The sequence below is a fragment of the Tachysurus fulvidraco genome, chromosome 4, assembly GCF_022655615.1.
Source record: "Tachysurus fulvidraco isolate hzauxx_2018 chromosome 4, HZAU_PFXX_2.0, whole genome shotgun sequence".
NCBI classification, from domain to species: Eukaryota; Metazoa; Chordata; class Actinopteri; order Siluriformes; family Bagridae; genus Tachysurus; species Tachysurus fulvidraco.
The window spans coordinates 32,026,981-32,043,710 of NC_062521.1; the positions used below are offsets into that span (position 1 = coordinate 32,026,981).

The 16,730-nt window shown below is 41.7% G+C and overlaps 2 protein-coding genes across 8 annotated transcripts in view; one reads left to right on the forward strand and one right to left on the reverse strand.

Annotated features, from left to right (window-relative positions):
- Positions 1 to 617: 617 nt before the first annotated feature.
- Positions 618 to 5,756, reverse strand: ints12 (integrator complex subunit 12). Of its 3 annotated transcripts, none has more exons than XM_027132812.2 (7): positions 5,618 to 5,756; positions 4,015 to 4,172; positions 3,752 to 3,928; positions 2,762 to 2,952; positions 2,454 to 2,613; positions 1,700 to 1,852; positions 618 to 1,435 (listed from the first exon to the last, which is right to left on the reverse strand). In XM_027132812.2, exons 2-7 carry the CDS (start codon positions 4,168 to 4,170, stop codon positions 863 to 865), a joined length of 1,410 nt encoding a protein of 469 aa, XP_026988613.1. In that variant the 5' UTR covers positions 4,171 to 4,172; positions 5,618 to 5,756; the 3' UTR covers positions 618 to 862. The 3 variants fall into 3 exon arrangements, with proteins under 3 accessions (XP_026988613.1, XP_026988614.1, XP_026988611.1); XM_027132813.2 differs by having other exon boundaries at positions 2,762 to 2,946; positions 5,552 to 5,709; XM_027132810.2 differs by having other exon boundaries at positions 5,552 to 5,708.
- A 2,905-nt stretch (positions 5,757 to 8,661) lies between these two features.
- The window catches only part of uso1 (USO1 vesicle transport factor), a 20,053-nt gene continuing 11,984 nt past the window's right edge, over positions 8,662 to 16,730 (forward strand). The window contains exons 1-12 of one of the 5 annotated variants that reach the window (XM_027132819.2): positions 8,662 to 8,893; positions 10,757 to 10,843; positions 11,500 to 11,564; positions 11,665 to 11,741; positions 13,467 to 13,478; positions 14,322 to 14,422; positions 14,727 to 14,829; positions 14,929 to 14,984; positions 15,109 to 15,229; positions 15,319 to 15,500; positions 16,123 to 16,263; positions 16,414 to 16,502. In XM_027132819.2, coding sequence (XP_026988620.1) covers positions 8,828 to 8,893; positions 10,757 to 10,843; positions 11,500 to 11,564; positions 11,665 to 11,741; positions 13,467 to 13,478; positions 14,322 to 14,422; positions 14,727 to 14,829; positions 14,929 to 14,984; positions 15,109 to 15,229; positions 15,319 to 15,500; positions 16,123 to 16,263; positions 16,414 to 16,502 — 1,100 coding nt within the window. In that variant the 5' untranslated portion in view covers positions 8,662 to 8,827. The remainder of the gene's footprint in view (positions 8,894 to 10,756; positions 10,844 to 11,499; positions 11,565 to 11,664; positions 11,742 to 13,466; positions 13,479 to 14,321; positions 14,423 to 14,726; positions 14,830 to 14,928; positions 14,985 to 15,108; positions 15,230 to 15,318; positions 15,501 to 16,122; positions 16,264 to 16,413; positions 16,503 to 16,730) is intronic. The other 4 variants (XM_027132821.2, XM_027132822.2, XM_027132820.2 and 1 more) reach the window with 4 other exon arrangements.

Here is a 16,730-nt window from a genome sequence, read left to right on the forward strand (position 1 = left end):
TTATTATTGAAGGTGTTTAATAAAAGTTCGATTTGATCAGTGGTGCAGTTTTACACACAGACACACACACACACAGACACACACACACAGACACACACACACAGACACACACACACAGACACACACACACACACAGACACACACAGACACACACACAGACACACACACAGACACAGACAGACAGACAGACACAGACACACAGAGACAGACAGACACACAGAGACAGACAGACACACAGAGACAGACACACACACACAGACACACACACACACAGACACACACACACAGACACACACACACACACACAGACACACACACACAGACACACACACACAGACACACACACACAGACACACACACACAGACACACACACACAGACACACACACACACACACACAGACAGACAGATAAACACACACACAGACACAGAGACACACACAGACACACACACAGACAGACAGATAAACACACACACAGACACACACACACACACACAGACAGACAGATAAACACACACACAGACACACACACAGACACACACACAGACACACACACAGACACACACACAGACACACACACAGACACACACACACACACAGACACAAACTTCCTTCTCTCTCTTTCACTGTGATTTATTATTTAAGTTCATGTTTGTCTTGTGCTCATTTTATTAAGATGTCCATTTATTATTCATTCTTGACTTTGGTGTCTCATCTGTCTCTCTCACTCTCTCACATTACTCCCTTCTTCACTCTCTCTCTCTCTCTCCTTCTCTGCATGTTGTGTTTAATTCAGCAGTGTTGATTCACCAGACTGTTAGTTATTTTATTAACTCTCCTGTCCTTCTTTCTCACTGTCCCTTTATTTCTTCAGCTTTCTCTGTGCTGCTTTCTTCTTCACCATTTGCAGACGTTTCATGGCGTTGAGCTGAGACTCCTGTGATGTTGGTGCTTTGCCATCAGCTGATGCTTTTTGATTGTTGGTGGTGTTACTATTGCTGCTGCTCGCACTGCTGCCATTGCCCCCATTGCTCGCCCCATTTGAGCCACCCGTGGCCCCGTTGCCCCCTGTGCCACTGGAGCCACTTGCCCCTGGTGAGGATGAGCCAGATTTCCCTGGGTTCTCCCCGCTGCTGGAACGACTTAGAGCAGGTTTCCCTAGTGTGAGAGGGGGTGGCGGCTTCAGCTGGGCCGCCACGTTCCCGTTGCCTCCGTTGCTCCCATTTCCACTTCCTGTCTGTGCTTTTGTGCCCAATGCAAACAGGCCAATCGGCTTTGAAGTAGCGGAGGAGGGGAGGGGCTTAGCAAGGCCTGGTTTAGTTCCTGAGGAAGCTGAAGCAGAGGTTTTGGTGAAAGCGGCCCAGCCGGTGAGGGCGCTGCCCGAGGGGAGAGACGACGCACTACTCGATGTGTTCACCAATGCCGCAGTGGCTGCCTGAGACACAGTTACACAGATATAATTAATCATATGTAATAAACATGACAGTAATATATACTTACAAGTCACAGAGAGAGATAGAGATAGAGAGAGAGAGAGAGAGAGAGAGAGAGAGAGAGAGCATTGCTGAGCATATGCTATGTTTTTTAAAATTATTATTATTAGTAGAACTTTAGTTTCTTATGTGTTAGCTTTGTGCTAGTAAGAGACTCCGAGTGTTAAATATTTCAGCATAATATGCGACTGTCTCTCTGTCCACACCTTGACTTCTGTCCTCTTAAAGGCCTGAAAGGATCCTGTGGTGTCTGGTTTGGGTTTCAGCTCTGCCTTCTTCACCAGCGGGTCTTTAACCACCGGTGTGACCGCCGTGATAGTTGGACTCGCTTTCTGAGGAGGCTTTTGTGTTTTTTGAGCCTGAAACCACAAGCATTCAAATGTAAGTAAATGGTGTTAAGGAAAAGGAACGTAAAGAGAGATGTAGAACACGTGTAAATAAAACAGCATGTGAAAGGGGGAAATTATGAACCTCTCGATTCAGTAAATAAAGCGTGATAAAACTGGCCACAAATGGTGACAAAAAAAGCACTGATCTGGAGAGAAGGGCTTGACCACAGACGGGGGGATTAAATATGACATAAAAGGGCATAAGAGGCGTCTCAATACAGTGTTGTAGGTTTTCTGGAGCTGAAATTTGATACTCCATCAGCTAAAAGAATTGAATTAAACTTTAACTTGATGTCTAATCTCAGTGGTGATGTATCAGTGTGAATCATGCCAATGTAAATAACCAATAAAAACTTCAACAATCTGTGAGTGATTAGCACCCCCTAGTGCCTGCAGTGTGCAGTTTATAACAAACACATCAGTGAGGATGCTAATGAGGAGGAGGAGGAGGCCAAGCATGATGATGATGATGAAGAGGAGGATATATAGGTCAAGCCCTAGCTCAGAGGAAGAGTTTACAGTATAAGTAAATTATAAGTGATACAGGAGTAAAGGCTGTAGATGTGCTCACCATGCGCTTCATCTGGCGTGTGCAGCGTGCGCAGTACCACACCAACCGCGGGTCATTTACGTCCTTATCAGTCACCTGCGGTTTGTGACACTCCTGATGGTACAGGTTGTGGCACTCCTGACACTCCACCAGCTGATTCCCTGAGGTCACCGTCATCTGTCTGTCATTAACAATATAAACACAAACAATACAGATCAACACTGATAAACACTATGCTAACGTAATGCTAGCGTTAGGTCTAACTTGTGCTGGCTGTACAGCAGGACTTCTCACATGTTCCTAATGGACACTACAACAAGGTGACACACCTGCACACAACACACACTAATCCCATCTCCATGGCAAAGTCGTCAGCGTTGGTCTCGTCGCTGTAGCCAAAGTCTCCTAAGGGAATGTCTTTAGTCTGGAAGGCGATGGGGGATGAACGATTTTCTGCTTTATCCAGACGTGGCTTTTTAGGTGGATCACCTGCATCTCCGCTCTCTGACCTCGTCTGCAGCTGAAACAGTACAAAATTAATGCTAACCTTCACCTTAACACATCACTTACACTATCTGATTTGTTAAAACTGTTCCATTTACATTAGGCCACATAAACGAGATTTCCGGGGTAATTGAAACGGAACACACTTTGGTGTAGGCGGTTTTCAGAACGCGATCAAAAAGAAGACGAAAAAACTGGTTACTACAGTTACGCTACAGAAAACAGCGTTTACTCTCTGCTGCGTTTTAAGCCCCGACGAGACGCCTGGGTGAAAGATCACCTGCGAGTGACGTACTTCCGTTTGGGAGGAGTATAGCGCTGACGTATGTGGCTCGAACAACCACATTCATTTACACCTGTCCAGTTTCATCTGAAACGCGTCCCAGACCACCTCCTGAAGGGGTTTGTACCATCGGATTTATATCCGTCTCCAAAACGTTTCGGAGGGCATTTAGACCTGGTCTTTTTACCGTCGGGTAGCAATCTGATCACAGAAAACGCAGGAAGTGACCGGGTGTAAAAAGGCCCAGAGATAAAACACCTACATGTATATGTACAGGACCTAAACATCAGTCTGTGGAGGTTCTTTTAAAAACAGTGTTTTGTGATAAAGAAAATGAAACTTTTTAAAACCATCCTCAAAGCTGCAGAAACTCTTTTCACTGCTGTTGAAACTAAACTGTACGTTTGTTGTGTGTGTTTTGCATGCACTGTGACTCAGTTTATCATCTGACAGATCAGCTAGTTTCCTTCTGCTCTGTAATTTCAGTTTAATTTCCAGTGATTATTACGAGAAACGTTTCTGAGCAGTTCACCTTCTCAGCTGGTCTTTTCTCTCCGTCCTTCTTGCTTTTCTCCGAGCCGCTGGATTTGCTGCCGGACAACGACGATGACGAAGACGACGACGATGAAGAAGATGATGAAGATGAGTTGGATGCTGATTTGTCCTGTTTGATGAGTTTGGGTACTGACACTTTGGAAAGTTCAGCTTCCTGCAGCACAGGAGGAGAAGATGTGTGAGATGTGAGCAGTGATAATAATAATAACACTGCTGTGGTGTGAGAAACATCATGATAACCTTCAGTGAGGAACGATACACTGAGTCACTTCCTCTGGACAGAGACTCATCCAGCAGAGCTTTCAGCTTCTCCACAGAGTCTTTACTCTTGGAGTGCAGGTAACCCAAACCCTTCAGGAACACAGGGTCCAGCTCCAAACTCACAGGTCCAGCCATGACTGTGGAGAACAGTAGCAAAGCAATGCTAATCCGTGCTAATCAATGCTATACAATGCTAATCAATGTTAATCAATGCTATGCGATGCAATGCTAATAAGTGCTAATTAATGCTAATCAGTGCTATACAATGCTAATCAAAGCTCATCAGTGCTATACAATGCTAATCAATGCTAATCGGTGCTGTACAATGCTAATCAATACTAATCGAAGCTATACAATGCTAATCAATGCTAATCAATGCTACACAATGTTACACAATGCTATACAATGTTACACAATGCTATACAATGTTACACAATGTTACACAATGCTAATCAATGCTACACAATGTTACACAATGCTAATCAATGCTACACAATGCTAATCAATGCTACACAATGCTAATCAATGCTACACAATGCTACACAATGTTACACAATGCTATACAATGCTACACAATGCTAATCAATGCTATACAATGCTAATCAATGCTATGCGATGCAATGCTAATAAGTGCTAATTAATGCTAATCAGTGCTATACAATGCTAATCAAAGCTCATCAGTGCTATACAATGCTAATCAAAGCTCATCAGTGCTATACAATGCTAATTAATGCTAATCGGTGCTGTACAATGCTAATCAATACTAATCGAAGCTATACAATGCTAATCAATGCTAATCAATGCTACACAATGTTACACAATGCTATACAATGTTACACAATGCTATACAATGTTACACAATGTTACACAATGCTAATCAATGCTACACAATGCTAATCAATGCTACACAATGCTAATCAATGCTACACAATGCTAATCAATGCTACACAATGCTACACAATGTTACACAATGCTATACAATGCTACACAATGCTAATCAATGCTATACAATGCTAATCAATGCTATGCGATGCAATGCTAATAAGTGCTAATTAATGCTAATCAGTGCTATACAATGCTAATCAAAGCTCATCAGTGCTATACAATGCTAATCAAAGCTCATCAGTGCTATACAATGCTAATTAATGCTAATCGGTGCTGTACAATGCTAATCAATGCTAATCAATGTTACACAATGCTATACAATGCTACACAATGCTACACAATGTTACACAATGCTACACAATGCTACACAATGCTAATCAATGCTACACAATGTTACACAATGCTAATCAATGCTACATTTCGCTACACAATGTTACACAATGCTAATCAATGCTACACAATGCTAATCAATGCTAATCAATGCTATACAATACTGTACAATGCTAACCGATGCTAATCACAGCTCACTGACATCCAGGACATCACATACATGTAGTTTAAACACAGCAGTACATGAGATTGTAAACAGATATAAGATTATTTTCCACATTAGCCTCGCTAGCTAACTTACCTCAGCCACCTGCTAACAGTGTTTCTGTAGATACTTTAACACAATATTCAGCAGCACTAATATTACCTCAGATAAAAGACTGTTTCTGTCACAGAGACGTCACACTTTACTGTCCTATCACTGCTGAGGGCACTGAGACGCTGTCCGGCTCTGATTGGCTGCTCATTTCCCGCCTCCCGCGAGACCATTCGCTACTACTACATGCTCACGCGCAACCATAATCAGCGAGCTGTCCAACAATAAAGAGCGCGTGCTCATGAAGTCGTGCAGCCAATCCTCGTGCAAGGGGCGGAGTTTTTGAAAATACGGGTGTGATGTAAACAAAATACTTCTATTTCCGCACAGTTTAAACATCCGTGATTTTTTTTACAAATAGTTTATTATTATTATTATTATTATTATTATTATTATTATTATTATTATTATTATTATTATTATTTTGATATTACAAAAGCTTTTTACAATTCAGAAGTGTTTCAAAGAGAAGACTGTAGTAATAGTAACAATAATAACAACAATAACAATAATAATAATAACAATAATAATAATTATTATTAGTATTATAGTAAAAATAATGACAATAATAATAATAAAACAATACCAATAATAATAATAATAATAATAATAATAAACAATATTAATAAAAACAATAATTTATGTCTAGTTTATATTTTATATAAAAAAATTATAATGTCTCGCTTTAGCAATAAATGATCTAGATCTTTTGATCTACAGTATATAATGTAGAGGTATATATACAGTAAGTGTCCACATACTTTAGTGTATAATGTGAACATGTGATAAACTGAGAGTTCCCTTCATTTTGTCAGAATCAGTAAAATACACAAAGGATGTGATTAATGGGGAGTTTAGAGAACTTCTGTAGTTTTTACAAAACGACACCCGTGATGTCTGGAAAACAAAAGTTAACTTCTTTTCTTCAGTTTTTTCTGAGAACAATAGAGAGAGATGTAGATATGGTGTTTATAATTTTATAATGTTTTAAAGTTTTGACATGTCAGTGTGATATAAATTGACACACGTCATTGTGCTGAACGTCTTTCATGTGTGGTTTAAATCCATGTCACCAATCATGAAATACAGCTGAGTGAAATAGCGCCACCTGGTTAGAAGTGATTGATGTGTGGTGTTCATATTATCACCTGAGTATTTTTACATCATGGTGAAGCCCTCACAATATCCAACAGCCCAGTGTCATCTGTGGAGCCCTGCATGTTTCTCAACACCTGAAATGGGAGTGCAACATAAACTCCATCATCAAAAAGGCCCAGCAGAGGATGTACCTTCTAAATCTATTAAGGAAGTTTGGTCTGCCACAGGAGCTGTTGGTGCTGTTCTACACTGCAGTCATTGAATCTGTCCTGTTCGCATCCATCACCATCTGGTTTGGTGCAGCAACTAAACAGGACAGTAACAGACCGCAACACACAGTAAAAACAGCAGAAATAATAACTGGTGCCCCCCTTCCCACCCCCCAGGACTTGTACGACACAAGAACCAGAAACTGGGCAGTAAACATCACCACTGCCCCTTCACACCCTGGACACGCCCTCTTTCAGCTCCTCCCTTCTCTCAGGTGTTACAGAACTTTAACTTACTAAAACTACCAGACACAGGAACAGTTTCTTTCCCCAGACAATCACCCTGATTAACACCTCACCATCATTATATTCACTGCTTCATATCTATAAGTGCTGCATTATCAGGACTGTCAGTCATCACATCATCTGTATATATTACACACTACTGCTGCTGTATAGTGTACTAAAGTATAATTATGTGTGTATTGTATAGTATAGTGTTATTTATGTGTGTATTGTATAGTGTTATTTATGTGTGTATTGTATAGTATAGTGTTATTTATGTGTGTATTGTATGGTGTTATTTATGTGTGTATTGTATAGTATAGTGTTATTTATGTGTGTATTGTACAGTATAGTGTTATTTATGTGTGTATTGTATGGTGTTATTTATGTGTGTATTGTTTAGAATAGTGTTATTTATGTGTGTATTGTATAGTATAGTGTTATTTATGTGTGTATTGTATGGTGTTATTTATGTGTGTATTGTATAGTATAGTGTTATTTATGTGTGTATTGTATGGTGTTATTTATGTGTGTATTGTATAGTATAGTGTTATTTATGTCTGTATTGTATGGTGTTATTTATGTGTGTATTGTACAGTATAGTGTTATTTATGTCTGTATTGTACAGTATAGTGTTATTTATGTCTGTATTGTATAGTATAGTGTTATTTATGTGTGTATTGTATAGTATAGTGTTATTTATGTCTGTATTGTACAGTATAGTGTTATTTATGTGTGTATTGTACAGTATAGTGTTATTTATGTCTGTATTGTATAGTATAGTGTTATTTATGTGTGTATTGTTTAGTATAGTGTTATTTATGTGTGTATTGTACAGTATAGTGTTATTTATGTGTGTATTGTACAGTATAGTGTTATTTATGTCTGTATTGTATAGTATAGTGTTATTTATGTGTGTATTGTTTAGTATAGTGTTATTTATGTGTGTATTGTACAGTATAGTGTTATTTATGTCTGTATTGTACAGTATAGTGTTATTTATGTCTATGCTTTTGAGAGTCACAAACAGCTGGAACCAAATTCCTTGTGTGTGTCAACATCAACACACTTTGCCAATAAACCTGATTGTGATTTTGATTCTGATGAAGACATTTTATGGAAATTATTAAGAATTTAATTGGTGAGGGGTAAAGAATACAAAAGATGCCCCAAATTTATAATTAATAATAATAATAATAATAATAATAATAATAATAATAATAATAATAATCATAATAATAATAATAATACTTCTGTCTCTGTCACTGTCTCCCTCACACACACACACACACACACACACACACACACACACACACACACACACACACACACTAAAGTTAATACTGTACATTATGTAGATAAATCACATTATAGAGACATAGCATCCCATGTGGGCGGCTCGGTAGGAGAAATTCATAGCCAATCGCGGCGAAGAACGCGAAGAACTCGTGACCAATGCTAGCGCAGAGGGGGCGGGACCTATCCGAATACAGGTAGGCGTCTGTTGAGCCACGTATCGCCACGTCTTCTCCGTTAGCACTTCCGGGGTCGGTGGGGGGCAGGTTTCAGGGCGAAAACAACACCGCGCTCGTGTTGTCTGTAAAACAGAAGTTTTAACGGGACTGAGGTTTAGAGCTGACGGTGAAAAAGGAGCCCTTAAACGGACAGGATGAATTTCTTCAGGGGTGTGATGGGGGGTCAGAGCGCTGGGACTCAGCCTTCCGGTGTGGACACTGTGAGTTATTTACTGTTAAACACTAAACATGGCGCTAGTGTACAGTAGTGTTCTGTACTCACTGTCACCCTTATTATACACGGGGACTCGAGCATACAGCCTGCGGGAGAAGAGCGCTTAGTCCCGTTAGCGCTGTTAGCGCTGTTAGCAGTGTTAGTCCTGTTAGTTTAGCGCTGTTAGCACTGTTAGCACTGTTAGCATAGCACGGTTAGCTTAGCACTGTTAGCATAACACTAAGTTCAGCACTGTTAGCATAGCACGGTTAGCTTAGCACTGTTAGCATAACACTAAGTTCAGCACTGTTAGCATAGCACTGTTAGCTTAGCACTGTTAGCATAACACTAAGTTCAGCACTGTTAGCATAGCACTGTTAGCATAGCACTGTTAGCATAGCACTGTTAGCATAGCACTGTTAGCATAGCACTGTTAGCATAGCACTGTTAGCTTAGCTACACCGACCTGCGTGGCCCAGCTCAGTCCTTAATGCCTCTCTACACCAGGTGGTGGGCAATTAATTTTTAAAGGGGCCACATGAGAAACCTGAATTGTGTCAGAGGGCCACACCAACTATAACCTGAACTTTATTCAGCTCAACTTTCTTCCATTATAAAATGCACTAAATGACATATTTTGAATAGCTGGTACTGATAATCAGAAGAATAAAACTATTCTGTAAATATTTCTATTAGGCAATTTGACATTGTGCTGTATACAGTAGGTCAAATAAGACAACACAAACTATTACTGAATCAGTGCAATTGATTTTTAACTTGTTAATCTCCACAAACGACAACTTAATAAGTGTATAGAAATACAGCAATACAACAAACAATAACTTGTCATGTTTTCCACCTCATTTGACCTCTTCAGTGAGAATAATCTGGTCTGTTCTGGGCTTGAACAAGGGCACTGAAATGTGGCGAAATGTCTGAGGTGGCTAAGTGAAGGACAGCTGAGACGTGGTCATCAGTGACAGAGGATCTGTTTGGATCTGTTGCACTTCATCACTGAGAATGTCTGTTCACATACTGTACATCGGTAGATCTAAAGAGGACTAGAATCCTGAGCATGTCTCCTCAGGTGTAGAAAGTCCAGCAGTGAGACGGACCTGACTGGCAGACTGCAGGTCACTGAGTTCCATCTGAACAGACGGCGTGGACGCGCTGCTCGGACTGACTTTTCTTTTCTGCACCACATTCTTCTCATATTTTGAATGGCAATCGTGGAGAAACACTTTGCAGATACACCCCCACACCCCCTCTTGAAATTTCAGCATTGCGTGTTTTGCAAGTCGCTATCCGTGAGTCTTTCTCCGAGATGCTGAAATGAGTCCACACCGCAGACATGTTGTCTCTTATCCAGATAACTGTGTGCTGGCTGCGCTTTTTAATTGCGTCATTACACTTGTGTTTCTGCCGTGTTGTTTCACTGATTTAGGTATTTCAGACGAAAACTTTTGGTGGCCGAATTTTCGGTGCATCCCTATAATTAATGATTGTCCTCACGCGGGCCGGACAGGGACCTACAAAGGGCCGGATGTGGCCCGCGGGCCATAGTTTGCCCGAGTCGCCTCTACACTATAGGGTGTTGGTTTATACTACAGAGCTAAAGCTACTACTCAGCCTGATGTTGTGTTCTCTATATAATGCACATAGTGAGATGTCTTTCAGCTTTAACTAGTGCACTTGTGTTACATATCCGTTTAGGTCCACACACACACACCCCGTGTGGTCCACACACACGGCCCAGGCTGACAGGTCTGTGTTCAGTAGACGGAGATATTAGTGACGTATGTAATCTCGTGTTAAACACGTCTCCTGATGCACATCACTGTGTTCATGTTTATTTGGTTTCTCTCTGCAGATCCAGAAGCTGTGTGACCGTGTGGTCTCGTCCACACTGCTGGAGGACCGCAGAGACGCCGTCCGTGCACTCAAGTCCCTCTCTAAGGTATAGTCTATCTGATCTGGTCTGGTCTGATCTGTCTGCTCTGTCTGGTCTGATCTGTCTGGTCTGGTCTGGTCTGATCTGTCTGGTCTGATCTGTCTGGTCTGTCTTTCTGTCTGTTCTGATCTGTCTGGTCTGGTCTGATCTGATCTGTCTGATCTGTCTTTCTGTCTGTCTGGTCTGATCTGATCTGTCTGTCTGTGCTGATCTGTCTGTCTGATCTGTCTTTCTTTATATCTGTCTGTCTGGTCTGGTCTGGTCTGATCTGTCTGATCTGATCTGTCTGTCTGTCTTTCTGTACATCGTTCTGATCTGTCTGTTCTGATCTGTCTGGTCTCATCTGATCTGTCTGTCTGTCTTTCTGTATATCTGATCTGTCTGTGCTGATCTGTCTATCTGATCTGTCTGTCTGATCTCTCTGGTCTGGTCTGTCTTTCTGTATATCGGTCTGGTCTGTCTGGTCTGGTCGGTCTGTCTGTCACATCAGTCCTGATCTGCCTGACCGTATGAGACAGAGACATTTCTTTATTCCTTTTCCTGTATGTCCCCATCTTTATGATATCAAACTTGACTTATTTGTGTGTTAGTTTTTGCTACAGGTCGGTATGTAGTTTGTAGATTTGTTAAATGATGTGTAATTAAAATGGTGAACGTTACAGAAGTACCGTATGGAGGTGGGGACACATGCGATGGAGCATCTGATCCGTATTTTACAGTCGGACAGGTGAGATCAGACACCGTCACACGTTTACACGGCTGAGTTTAATCAGTGTGGATGATTAAAGATGAGAGCTGAGGTGTTCATCACGCTGTGTTCTTCACAGGTCTGACTCTGAGATCCTGGGTTATGCCCTGGACACACTGTATAACATCATCTGTAACGAAGAAGAGGAGAAACAAGGTATCATCTCATTATCATCCACATTACACACACTCACAGGGTCTCTTATTGCTATTTAAACCAGGATTTAGAAATTCTCTTTTTTATTTAATCAGATTTGTAAGAGCTTCTCTTGAGCAGGTGTATGAGGTTTACACATAAAATACAAATCCACCTACGCTCTCTAACATCAGATATCTGTTAGCCATGTTCACTGTGAAACCAATCAGAGATGTTTTTCAGTTTGTTCAGTGTTACAGTGTCTCAGTGCCAGCTAGATTCCTGTTACCCCTTTTCCACCAAAAAGACCCAGGTGCTGGTTCAGAGCTAGCGCTGGTGCTCGTTCAGAGTTGGTTCCACTGGTGAACCTTCTAAGAACCGGTTTGCCTTTCCACCGGCTAGAGAGCATCACAGAGCCGAGTGTGACGTCACTGCGACAAACACAACAACAACAATGGTGGATGTTACTTTACTGTTAATGCTCATGGCTTTGTGAACCTACATTAACACCCAAACACAGCGAATCCGACGTGTACGTGCGGCTCCATGTAATCTGTATAAACGGAGGTTGTGATGGAGAAAGTACTTAACGTTATTTTATCATTAACACAGAAAAAAGTTAGCATTAGCATGTAGCTACTTACTATCATGTGTGCTGATAATGTATCATATCGCAGTAAAGTAAAAGTGTATTAAACATTAGTATACTTAAGGTACATTATCACATGCGCTAACAGTAGCCCCGCCCACAGCCCCGCCCACAGCTCCTGACGCAAGCGGTTCTTAAGTCATGACCAGCAACTTTTTAGTGCTACTTAAGAACCACTTTTCCTGGTTCAGAGCCGGTGCTTTGGCGGTCGAAACAGAAAGAACTGGTTCTAAATTAGGCTCCGAACCTGCACTCAAACTGCCTCGGTGGAAAAGGGGCAATAGAATGCTCTACTCACTGGTGGTCAGATATTAGTAATGACTAGCTGTTACACACTTATTACTAACAGCTTCACAGAAATCCAGACGTGGTCTAGTACGGAGGTCATTTACTACTTTAACCAGAATTATTCACACACTGCACGCTGGTTAAAGGAGAAAACAGTAAATACACGTCGCCTCGGAAACCTCTCCATCATCCAGATTTCTGTAAAGTGAAAAAGATTTGGGTTCTTTTTTTTTTTTTTTTTTAATTGTTAATTGTTGTTTTGTAATGTTTCTAAATCCTGGTTTAAAATCTTGGACATTTTACAGTCACTGATATTTGGGCAGAAATGAGTGCTTAGTCACTGTGAAGTGGTTCAGTTTGAATCTCAGTATAAATCTGTAGAAAAAAGACATCAATTAAACTGAAGTGACCATGTAGAATATTTAAATTACTGTAGTTATTACGGCGTGCGTTTCCTTTCTCTAACAAACAAACTGTCTCTAAACTTTCAGACTATTTGACGTTCTTTGTAGCTCACTGGTAATTTTAAGCCTACATCATAAACACTAGAGCACACAATGGTTTGGGATCCAGTCATAAACTAACTGGTATTTAGCTCACAGGCTAATAGCATGTCTTTTATCTGTGTAGGAACTGAGCTAGTTTAAAGACAAGGTTTGTTCTAATGGACTTTATGTAGATTAGTTATTAGTGTGTATAAACATATAAACACTGTGATTAGTTTTACACAAACTGGCTTTGTTGTTACTTTAGTAAAGTGTGACGTTTCTGATCCTCACTTTCTTGTCTTCCATGTTTTAATCCTGCAGATGATTCAGAAGGTAAACAGTGTGTGTGTGGGAGGGTGTGTGTGGGAGGGTGTGTGTGGGAGGGTGTGTGTGGGAGGGTGTGTGTGGGAGGGTGTGTGTGGGAGGGTGTGTGTGGGAGGGTGTGTGTGGGAGGGTGTGTGTGGGAGGGTGTGTGTGGGAGGGGTGTGTGTGGGAGGGGTGTGTGTTTGTGTGTGGGAGGGGTGTGTGTTTGTGTGTGGGAGGGGTGTGTGTTTGTGTGTGGGAGGGGTGTGTGTTTGTGTGTGGGAGGGGTGTGTGTTTGTGTGTGGGAGGGGTGTGTGTTTGTGTGTGGGAGGGGTGTGTGTTTGTGTGTGGGAGGGGTGTGTGTGTGGGGAGGTTTGTAGGAGGGTGTGGTTGTGTGTATGTGTGTGGAGGAGGGTGTGTGTGGGGGGTTGTGGGGGGTTGTGGGAAGAGGGTGTGTGTGGGAGTAATAAATATTTCATTACAGTAAACAATAAAACTTGAATGTAGGCTAAAAATAAATAATGAATGGTTATAATATTTATTTATTTCTAACAGTGTGTAAACACATAAACACATCAGACCCTGTAACTGTTTATAATATTTACATATAAACTGTGGAATGTGGACAATTTCACTGTGAGAAAGATCTTTATAAAGAAAACATCAGGAGTCGGAGTCAGAAAAGAAAAGATAACGTTTCATCTCTAATAAAAAATACATTTATACTGTAGTTTAAATACATACATTGGCTGAAATAAAATGTTATATAAATATAATCAAAGATGTGTTGAGGTTTATATCAACATTAATGGATTTATAAAGCTGTGTGTGTGTGTGTGTGTGTGTGTGTGTGTGTGTGTGTGTGTGTAACAGATGATGGACAGAGGGGGCAGGAGGATGATGATGGTGTTCAGTTTGCTGATAAGTTAATTCAGGATCAGGAGAACGTCACACTGCTGCTCTCTCTGCTCGAGGTCCGTCTGAGATTTACTAAAAGAATCTAAATATTAATTAATAATAATAAATGTTTATAATAAATGTTTATTTATTAATAATAATAAATGTTTATTTATTAATAATAATAAATGTTTATATACTTATTAACATCAAATTAATCTATTTTCATGTCAATATTCTTAATAAATAATTGAACTTAATGTGTAAAATATGTTGTCTTGAACTCTGTATCTGTGGGTGTGTGTGCGTGGGTGTGTGTGCGTGGGTGTGTGTGCGTGGGTGTGTGGGTGTGTGTGTGTGTGCGTGGGTGTGTGTGTCTAGGAGTTTGATTTCCAAGTGCGGTGGCCTGGTGTGAAGCTCCTGACGGCTTTATTGAAATGCCAGTGTGCTCAGGTTCAGGGCATCATCCTCATCAGCCCCATGGGTCAGTGACACACACACACACACACACACACACACACGCACACACACACACGGAGTACAGTCAGTGTGTTTGTTTATTTGTTTGTTTTTTGTTTTCTAGGCGTGTCCAGGTTGATGGATTTACTTGCTGACTCCAGAGAAGTGATCCGTAATGGTGTAGGTTTTCTCCACCACCTTCACACATGTTTAGTGTACAGTGTTGTTGTTTTTTCCCCACACACACACACACACACACACAGACCTGACCTGCAGTGTGCTCCACCTCTGGGGGTGTTTTCAGGGTCTCCTCCTGCTGCAGCAGCTAACTAAAGGAAACGCTGCCATCCAGAAGATTGTGGCATTTGAGAATGCTTTTGAGCGACTGCTGGACATCATCTTTGAGGAGGGGATGAGCGACGGAGGTGTGGACACACACACACACACTCACACACACACACGGAGTCACACGGGTCTCATAGCCATCATCCCCTAACCACACATGTTTGTGTAGGCATCGTGGTGGAGGACTGTCTGCTCCTGCTGCTGAACCTCCTGAAGAACAACAGCTCCAATCAGAACTTCTTTAAAGAAGGTTCTTTTATTCAAAGGATGAAGCAGTGGTTCCAGCTGGAGGAGGAAAGTGTAGGGGGCTGGTCTGCTCAGAAAGTCACCAACTTATACCTCATGCTGCAGGTCTCTCTCACACACACATGCATACACATACACACATGCACACACACACTTATACACATACACACATGCACACACACACTTATACACATATACACATGCACACACACACATATACACATGCACACACATACACATGCGTGCACACACGTACATACACATACACGCACACACATGCACACACATGCACACACATACACACACATATACACATGCGCACACACACATACACGCACACACACATACACGCACACACACACGCACATACACACGCACATACACGCACACATACACATACACACGCACATACACGCACGCACACACATACACACGCGCGCGCGCACACACACACACACACAGCTTAAAACCCTGAGTAGATTCATCTGTGACTGTGTAAAATGAGCTTTATTGTTTGCCCATGAAGTCATTATTTCTGCACATGCTGAGCTGGGTGTGGTCTCACTGTAGAGTACGATGCTTTCTCCAACCTGCTTCACTGTCATAAAGCTGAAAGATTTCTCAAGTCTGTTTTTTTTAGAATGTAACACTTATTATTTTGCAATGATGTGTTCCAAATGTGCAGAAAATCAGCGTGTGTGTGTGTGTGTGTGTGACCTCTCCACAGTTGGTGCGTGTGATGGTGTCCCCAGTGAATTCTCCTGGAGCAACAGCAAGCTGTCAGAAGTCCATGTTCCAGTGTGGTCTGTTACAGCAGCTCTGTACCATACTGATGGCCTCTGGTGTTCCTGCTGATATTCTCACTGAGGTACACACACACACACACGCACACACACACACACACACCAAGGATATGATCTGACGGTGAAAATGAAGCAGATTCACACACTTGAAATTTAAGTGCACTTACTAACCTGCTTATTAAATAATGAATCTTCCTTGTTCTCTCTCTGTGCAGACAATCAACACCGTGTCAGAGGTCATCCGTGGGTCGCAGGTCAATCAGGATTACTTTGCCTCCGTAAACGCGCCGTCCAACCCACCACGGTGAGTATCCTGCACTGTGTGTGTGCAAATAAATGTAGGAATTAGGAGGCGTGGCCTATGTGTATCTGGAGGAAGTGTGGCCTATGTGTCTCTGTGGAGCAGGCGTGGCCTATGTGTCTCTGTGGAGCAGGCGTGGCCTATGTGTCTCTGTGGAGCAGGCGTGGCCTATGTGTCTCTGTGGAGAAGGCGTGGCCTATGTGTCTCTGTGGAGCAGGCGTGGCCTATGTG